We start from the raw sequence: 9,039 nt of genomic DNA on the forward strand, positions 1-9,039 counted from the left end.
TCGGAGAGCTCCAATCAGCTTGGGGAAATCAGGGATTGGATATGTTGGAGTGTCAGTCAAATTTGTGGGCATGACTCAATGGTCTAGTTGGAGCGGGGAGAGGAAAGAGAAAGAGGAGGGCAGATGGGATTGTGTTCATATCTGTGGCTAGCACTAGCTTCATCCGTAGGCCTTGCACTTTAATTTTACTCAGTGCCAAGGTGATCTCCTCTATGATGTCATTCAGGAAGCTTTTCATTGGCTTAGTGGTAATCACTGTTATTCACCTGCACTTTCAACATGATAGGGGCCGATTGTTAGACATACAATCAATGGAGCAACTGGACTGAACTGGAATGTTGATATTTTTATGAGGACTAAACGTGTTGGCTTTATATGTCTGAACTGGGTAGGTGTGGGCATGTAAGAAGAGTTCAGCCTCATACAAGCACACCACCATTTCACCTAATGCCATTTACCCAACAACAGTAAATGTCAGGAAGAAAGTCTATTATTTAAAGAGGAAGTGATCCATGTGTTTTGTAAAGTCTGTAAAAAAATCTCTCACTTTCAAGGACAGAGTTGCACTGGATAGGACCTGCTTTCTGCTGCGTGTTCTTTTCATTACTGCTTGTCTCAGCAGCACTTCTATTATGAGGCCTTTTAGAAAAGCTTGGCAGGGTCAGTGAGAAATGACTCATCATTTTACTCACCGAAAGGAAATGTTTACAAATTAATGTAATGTGAATGTACTTTTTTAAATAACTCCTACTGACCCAGCTTATTCTATTATTAGGTATGTCATAGTCAGTTGTCTATCAGTCCACAGGACGAATATAAACAGTCTCTCTGTGAGTGACCTGACTTTGGCACTTTGAGACAGAAAAGCAGGCATATAGTCTAGAGAGAGTATACTGTAATAACGTATATGTCTGGCTCCAAAAGGCTACAAGATGAATGGTAAAATAAACAATCTATTTACTCTCAGCAGATGCAGTAAACCAAACTTCACAACCCTCAGCCAGCCATTTGGAAGAGATCCACATATGGTCTTATGATTTAGCAGGACCTTTGGTTATTCCTATCTACCATAACTTACGATAATGTTTACCAAACATCTGTCCCACAAACTCACAGTGCTACTGGAGGCTTTAGCCATGTCCCTGTAGGATAATGTGTTAACCGGATGGAGACTAGTGTAAACAAAGATCTCGCAGACAGCAGGGGTTATCCAACCAGTAATGTATACAGTGAAAACAACCACAAGACTAGACAGGCTGTTCCATTTTGTGGCTTGGGTGATTTTCAGCTCTCATGTCTGTTGCTGACGTTCAGCTCTCATTTCTGTTGCTGTCATTCAGTTCTCTTGTCTTTTTTTTTTTTGCTTGTTTGTTGTTCTTGAGCACCTTCTAAAAACCCCTAATGGACACAAGAACTTACATGAACAGTTGCACCTAGTCAGATCTAATCAGGGTGCATGTATATTCTAAGCCCTTCATTGAAGATCTGGACTTCTTGCACCCCGCAATGGCAGTCTTTTCTAAAAACTGATTTTTAATTTGGCATAGAGCCTACATGTATTTGCCATTGCACAATCTGATTATGTCTGGTACATCACTGCATGCTGCCATTTAACTGCTGCTATTGTGTTGTCATGAACTGTTATAAGTCACGTATGGCATGTTTATGTAGGCCTCACGAGTCATCATAAGTGTTTCAGAATCCATGTGTTGCTGATTCCTGCCAAAGCGTGTTTTATTTTTTTTATGTATGTGGAGGTCTGCTCCTTCAGTTATAATGATTTAATTGATTTTTTTCAAGTGCTCATTCGCGTTTCATTTTATTTTGAGGTTTTACTGTGATTGTTTTCCTTTTGTGTTGTCCTTCCTGACATTGAATGTATCATCTCTACCTTGTCCAGAGAGGCTGAAACTGAATAAACAATCTGTGTTTAATTTTCTCCCCTGTTGGAAATGCCTTGGTGTTGTGGTTTAGCGTGAGTTGTTCCATGAGGTCAGAGGGCTGTGTGGGTAGTCTGCTTACTGTGTGATGGCTTGACAGGAACCCGGTGTGCTTTCAACTATACAGACAGAACACTCAACTCCGGCTAGCATACTTAGAATCTACTTTCCTTTGAATCCAAACTCGAATTGGTTTGGACTAAATTGCCCAAATTGCCGTTTCTCTTACTTAAAATAAAAACCCAAATCAGTCCGATCCTATTCTTTGTAAGCACAAAGACAGACTTATCTTTCCTCATATGAATAGTGAATAATACTGAGGCTCTTCTGTTGGTTCCCATTAGCTGTAACCTGTCAGGTGTAAAAAAAAAAAAAAGACCAAGGCAAATAACTCTGGCAAAGGTGTTTTTTAATTGCTGTACTATCATACACACAGAGTACAAGTTTGAAAAACCAAGACAAACAGATGACCAATGACAATGTTACGGACTAATGTACATGTGATTGTGGCCTTCTCAATGACCATCCTTCCATTACTGAGGCTTCTAGTCCCCCCACCCAACTGCATGGGTCTGTAGAAGTATGAAATCAGGTGTTTCATTTCAAATTTGTACTTAAAATAATTAAGTGATTCAAATTGCTTTACTGTGGTGTGGTGGCACTAAATATGTTGTTGAAGTGACAGCATGGCTTCCTGTGACTGTCTGTGAGAATGGTCAATGTAACCCAGCACAGCAATTTGGCAAAGAAAAGGGACAGCACAAATACACACGGCTTTGGTTTTACCAGTCATGATCACAGCCATTGAGGGTCTTAAAACTTCAGACACAATCTCAGCTTCATCATACTGCAGGCATGGTTAATGCCAGAGACCTTTGAGGGTACAGTGTGTAGTTTTCAGCGGCACCTATTAGTAGAAATTGAATATAGTGTTCATAATGACGTTTTCATTAGTGTATTATTTATTACCTGTAACTATCGCTGTGTTTTCGTTAGCTAAGAACAAGCCCTTCATATCCACACAGGGAGTGGGTCCTTTTCCATGGAGTCTGCCATGTTGCAACACCATGTTTCTAAAGTAGCCCAGAACGGACAAACCAAAACACTGGCTCAAGATAGGGCTTTTAGCATTGTTATGGCATTTGATGGCCATCATAGGTACTCGCACCCGCCTGCAATTCAGAGGTCTCTCCACTAGATGCCACTAAAAACTACAGACGGTACCTTCAGCATTGGCCTCACAAGGTTCAGGATGATTTTAAACAGTAAGAATAGAATAGACTTTATTTGTTGTCATGTTGCTATTTCAAACCAATAAAATGGCAATTCTTCATTGATGTGTTTCATCACAGTATAGTCTTATCCTTAGGTTTACATCTAAAAAAAGAACACATTTAACTGTATACTACCTCTTTAATAGCATGATCAACATGTTCTCTCTGAATAAAAGTGATTACCTACTGTGTTCTCTCTTGTGCTTATGGCTGGGTGTAACTGAAAGTGCTTCATGGGAGTCTGAACCTCTCCACAATCAAGGCGGCTCTAGACATTTACTGGGGTAACATTATTCAGTCTTCACACATTTTTAAAAAAGAATTCACATTTCATTTATGGCACCTCTGCAAATACTGAATCACAACACTGCATTTGTTTTTTCTCAGGCAGGTGCACATTTGAAACAAACAAGATCACTCTGATTAGATCAATACCACCCAAGCAATTAGGCATTTCACCATTAAATGGAGTTACTCGTCAAGACACTGGATTCATGAAATCAGTCCCAAGTGATGACTGATCTGGCTTCGGGTGCACAAACTGTTGCTGGTGGATGGATGATTTTATGTGTGTGTGTGTGTGTGTGTGTGTGTGTGTGATTAGATTTTAAAATAAAACACACACACACTGCCTCTATCAAAGCCCCAATTCAGACGGGTAGGAGAGATGTCAGTGGCACTGAGCTTAAAACCCTTCATGTCTCTTTTGGGAAAACAGAAAACCCACTGGTTTGTTTACACAGTTCTGAGTATGCACATCCTCCCACCTGACATGACGCAGGCCTCTGGAGCAGTCATTATGAGTACCGCAGCCAAGACCCCAGTCTGACCCAGTCTCTTAGCCATCTCTGGGCAGGAATTTAAAAAGCACTTTGTCAAAGCCTTTCTTTTCCCCCCATGTGGCTCTGAAATAAAGGAGTCGCTCACAGTCACGGTTGTTCTTAGGAGCTGCTCGCGTGGAGAGTGACCAGCGCCCTCTCCTGCTCCTGGTTGCGCTGGCGGAAGAATGCTTTGCCGTACTCGTACGTGCTGATCATAATGGCACAGGCTGGGGCCACCTTGATTAACCTGGGCATGAACCCTATGAAGGAGAGGAGACGAGGACAGGAACGTTAGGTACTGATCGTGGGAAAGACACTCATGTCAGGGGGCTATGGAGACACCTGCTGGTGACTCGGTCTGATGTTTGACCACTTATTAGTTGGAAAAAAAGGAGGCTGAGGCTAAAAAAAAAAAAGATATGCATCCACTCAAACACACACACACACAATCACACATATCATCAGTATGTGTGCTTAAACAATATTTGCATTGAGTAAAAACTTGAAAATGAACCACAAATTGTCTAAAAAACTTTCATAACTAAAGAGCAAAATGCTGACCTGCAAAAAGTCCTGCTGCTCCATTCTGGGCTACTATTCTCTTCATCACCTGCAGTGTAGAGGATGATGCCTGGCCAGACACTGTCACACAGAGAAACACATCAGGCCAACGTGCTAACTGGAAACATTACGGACCGTGAATAGCTTTACCATAATACTATAGCAAGGCCAGTTCTTAATATAGGATAGCATTCATGAGTAGAAGTGCACTCCAATTAGAAATCTCGGAAAATAATGAAAAGCGCAAAAATGGAAGGCAACACACACAAACACATAATACTTTCAAATGCAAAATTATACTTTTCAAACGCATCTTAAATGTTATTGTGTATGATTAATAACCATTTTGTTCCTGATACAAGCTATGAGTGGAATAGGAATGGAACACAGAACACAATGACCTTTAGACTGAGTGCCACTGAAACATTAGAGCTGTGTATGTCTGTCTGTCTGTCCATTTGTCTGTCTCTCTGTCTGAAACTTACAGTTCATAGCCTGTAGCTCCCCCAGCTCCACCTGTCTCCTGGTTTTCACTACGTCGAAGGGCAGTGTGGCAATGGATGCGACCTGCCAATACAACAAACACAGAAACACACACACAATACATTAACAAACAAACATCCAGTCAAAAAAGGAAATGGTTGACTTGATCACTGAAGTCATATCAACATATGAGTTTACATTTCGCTTACTGCTAAAAGGAATGGCTGCCAAATGTGAACACGGGAGTTGGGTTTATTCAGCCTGTCAAGTTCCTCTTTCTAAGGTAAACTGAATCTCAGAGTGTACACTACAGTGTGTGGTACTGCCTACTGCCATCCAGCTGAACTTGCACAACAATAACAAACAGTTACCAAACAGGTCCCCCATAAAATTACTTTGGATGCTACTGGTGAATAACCTATGGATTATTTTTGGAAGGCAAATAAATTCAGCTGTTAGACTAAATACAACCACTCTGTTGTATCCTTTGCATCTTTTTTTGTTTACTAACCATAAATCCCATTCTCCAGGTCTTGAGGGAAACATTGCTAATGTGGCCCTGACCAAGAACTACAATTCCCACAATCCCCCAGAACAGAAGCGCTACTCACCGATCCAGACACAGCTCCTGAGATGAAGGTGATGGTGAACGTGGGATCTCTGGTGCCTTGGTACTCACACAGCCATACCTTTCCCTTCTCATAGTTATACCAGTACATAGCTGAGGAGAGCGCAAGCATGCAGGTGTTAGTTATTAAATGCAGGGAAAGTTAAAATATTAATATGGCAATTTGTCGCATTACGAGTTCTCTACCAAGAACTGATACTATTCTAAAACATATCCAAACAAAATACATTCAGGAGTAAATGGACTTTTGTGTCCTAACGTACTTTGGCAAATCAAAGCAGAGCAAAAGAGAGAGCGGTACAGGGCAGGGGATACCTGAGAACGGGACATCTCTGAGTATGGTGGGGCCCAACCCGCGCCATAGGGAGAGCCACCCGTCATTCACCACCGAAGAGCGAATCACGGCACTGAGCTCCTTATAGGACTGCCTCTCTGACTGCAGCTTTGTACGGATCAACTCCAGTGGGCTGAACACTGAAGCAGAGCCCACTGCAACAAAACAACAACAACAAAACATTCACAAGAAGCTACAATGCAGTAAATCTTCACCACAAACTGTGTGACACAAAAACAAAATGACTCGGTTGGATTTTCTCCTGCATTCTCTCCTCATGTCCTGCTTTCACCAAAGGATATTACAGCTTTTAACGTCAACCAGAGTTTTGTTTTCTTCTATTAACTGTATCTCAATAGTGCTGCTTGATCACCCCCCAAAGCATACGTTATTTGACTAGAGAAATGCAGATGTGATGAATGAATTGCACATTTCAAATCAGACGTTACCCCGAGCGATGGCTCCAGCAAATAGCGGTGCAAGATCAGCTCTCTCTCCCATTCTGCTCCTCATCATGGCACACAGCTGGTCATAACATGTGAAATAAATCACTGTTGCAGGCACAGCCATGACCCTGCAACACACATCACACACACACACACACACACACACACACACACACACATATTAACAAATGCAACTGAGAACCACCAGAGAACATGCCTGCTCAATGAGTCTGTCTGCAGGCATTCACATAGATACACCAAACACATATGAAAATATGAACATTTGGATACAAAAGCAACTTCTGTGTCCATAGTGGAGAAAATGTGGGGGAAAATGTGTGTCTCTGAGAAAAGGACTTATATATGGCCACACTAAAACATTTCTGAGTGCTTACAACGTTGGTGGAAGTCCGCTCCATAACGATGCGATTCCTTCTCCGCGTATAATCTTAACAAATGCATCCTGAAGCAGAAAGACAAATGGTCCGCATAAACGTGAGAAAGACAAATTATTGTTGTGTTAAATATAAATATAGCTCACTAGGCCAGCATCTCTAATAGTTCCACTCAGTGGCTGTCCACAATGTCCTGGCAGCATGACAAACAGACCATCCGATTGCAGATTGTTGCTTTTGGGCCTAGAATAGACTAGACTAACATTCTGTGGTTGTTGTTCTGCATGTTTGCACACCATTAAAAAGGCCCCTAGCAAAAGTTGGTAGATGTGTCTATGTACTATGCTTTTAGCTAAGATCATACACATAGTTTTGTCAGGTACTGCCACATGAGGAATTAAGCAGGATACATAAGACCCAGTTGCAGCTTTCTAAATCAAAGTCAGCAGATCAAGCCAATCTAACATAATTGCTTTACACTAAGAGACTGGTCTTGTTCTATGATTGGTTCTAGGGGAAAGGGATTCATGCTAAAAACAAAGACCCCCCCCCCATCCATCATGCTTATATTCTATGTTTATACTGACAACACCCTCTTATTTAACACAACCCCAACAAGACATGGGGCCTACGCCCATTGCTCGTCACTCACCAGGGTTCCACTGAATTGACCTGGGGCTTTGTACCATGCTTTTGAATTCCCATTCTCACAAACGCAAAGGTGATCCATGAGTCCATTGCAGTATACAAAACATTTTCCTACATGGTGCAAAAAGGATAACACGTATATTAACGTAAATGATTAAATATGTTCAGTGAAGGAGCAAACACTGACCAGTGACTCTCTGTTTACCTTTAAACAGCGGGGTTTTCTGTGCCTGAAGTCGGATCTTTACAACGTCCAACGGTGTGACTGCATAAAACATGAATGGAAATAGATGTGAACAAAAAGACAAGCGTGTTCTTTATTTGTTATAGTCTTGGCTTATCTGGAATTTCAAATGGCGTTGACGTGCATCTACGGTAAGAGTCAATGGCTTGGCTGACATTTGAGAGGTTGAGGGACTCATCAGTTTACCTAATAGCGATGTGAGTATAGCACCAGAGCAAGAGGCAACCATCTGCTGGAACGGCGTGATATCAGATTGCTTCGAAAAACTTTGGGAACTCATCTTGATGCTTTCCAGTAAAAAGAAAAGATATATCACTTACTCATAATAGCTTGACTGTCTACTCTACAGAATCTCTATGAACATTTGTATATATGTATTATGTATGTATATATATATATATATATATAATACAATTAGGTCATGACATTTCATAGCTATACCGACTAATACTATTTAACTTTAGCTAAGGATAGTCACCTAAACTCATGCTGGTAGATGTCGAGCGAGTAGCTAGCAAAGTCATCTCACTTCAAATGAACTATTGAAAGTTATATTAAATAAAACATAACATTCACAAGGAGTTATTTTCTTACCTGAATGTATTTCTTATTTCGAGATGTTTAGGTTCCCATTAGCTTGTTATCCACCTTTGGACGCACCTCATCCAGCCGACTGTTGCAGAATAAGTTAGCCAGCGTTACCTAAGGTAAATGCACACTGATTGCTTACTTCCATAAGGTTGTCAATTATCTACAGCTAGCTAGCATAGCTATCGCAAATGTCACATGAGAAAACTATGCATTTTCAGCGAGTTCTGTCATGCAATAAGTGGCTCCAATGCATTCAAGGTTTCATCTTAGGTAAGCAGTGACATCTACATTACTGAGGCACGACTACATAACCACATTGCACGTTGTATAGACAGCTGTAACTTTAGTTTTCATCTACTTACACAATCGGATACAGATAATTCAAGTTCAGTACGGCACATTCCTGCCTATGGGATGCGTCCCCAACCCGAATATAAACACTGGCATACTAAGTACTCAAATGTAATACTTTCATGTGTGCACATATTAATGTTCCATTGCTATGCGCAACAAATGCTTTCATAGTGTTTAAATGTAAATGCAAATATTGTTCGTGTATTGAGCGTAACATTTTTGACGAAACTGCCGAAACCAATCATACTTGGTAATACATTTGAAGCATTGTAGGTGAGTTGTTTTCAGGCGCGGGAATAACTGAAACAACTTTGAGGAGT

General features: G+C 41.0%; 1 protein-coding gene across 1 annotated transcript; it reads right to left on the reverse strand.

The window, feature by feature from the left end:
• Positions 1–2,432: 2,432 nt before the first annotated feature.
• On the reverse strand, positions 2,433–8,685 carry slc25a40 (solute carrier family 25 member 40). Its single transcript, XM_080857502.1, has 11 exons — positions 8,369–8,685; positions 7,961–8,061; positions 7,736–7,795; positions 7,535–7,641; positions 6,883–6,950; positions 6,491–6,615; positions 6,023–6,196; positions 5,691–5,800; positions 5,082–5,163; positions 4,597–4,677; positions 2,433–4,295 (listed from the first exon to the last, which is right to left on the reverse strand). The coding sequence occupies exons 2-11, from the start codon at positions 8,052–8,054 to the stop codon at positions 4,156–4,158; spliced, it is 1,041 nt and encodes a 346-aa protein (XP_080713628.1). The 5' UTR covers positions 8,055–8,061; positions 8,369–8,685; the 3' UTR covers positions 2,433–4,155.
• Between the last annotated feature and the right edge of the window lie 354 nt (positions 8,686–9,039).

The sequence above is a fragment of the Sprattus sprattus genome (genome assembly GCF_963457725.1).
Source record: "Sprattus sprattus genome assembly, chromosome: 19".
NCBI lineage: Eukaryota > Metazoa > Chordata > Actinopteri > Clupeiformes > Clupeidae > Sprattus > Sprattus sprattus.

Excerpts from the sequence above, each read along its gene's own strand:
- slc25a40 (XM_080857502.1), bottom strand. The coding sequence starts at position 8,054 with ATGAGTTCCCAAAGTTTTTCGAAGCAATCTGATATCACGCCGTTCCAG. Across the intron at positions 6,616-6,882 it reads AGCGGACTTCCACCAACGTT|GGTCATGGCTGTGCCTGCAA; the intron begins GTAAGCACTCAG and ends TGTGTGTTGCAG. Across the intron at positions 4,296-4,596 it reads AGCAGCAGGACTTTTTGCAG|GGTTCATGCCCAGGTTAATC; the intron begins GTCAGCATTTTG and ends TCTCCTTCATAG.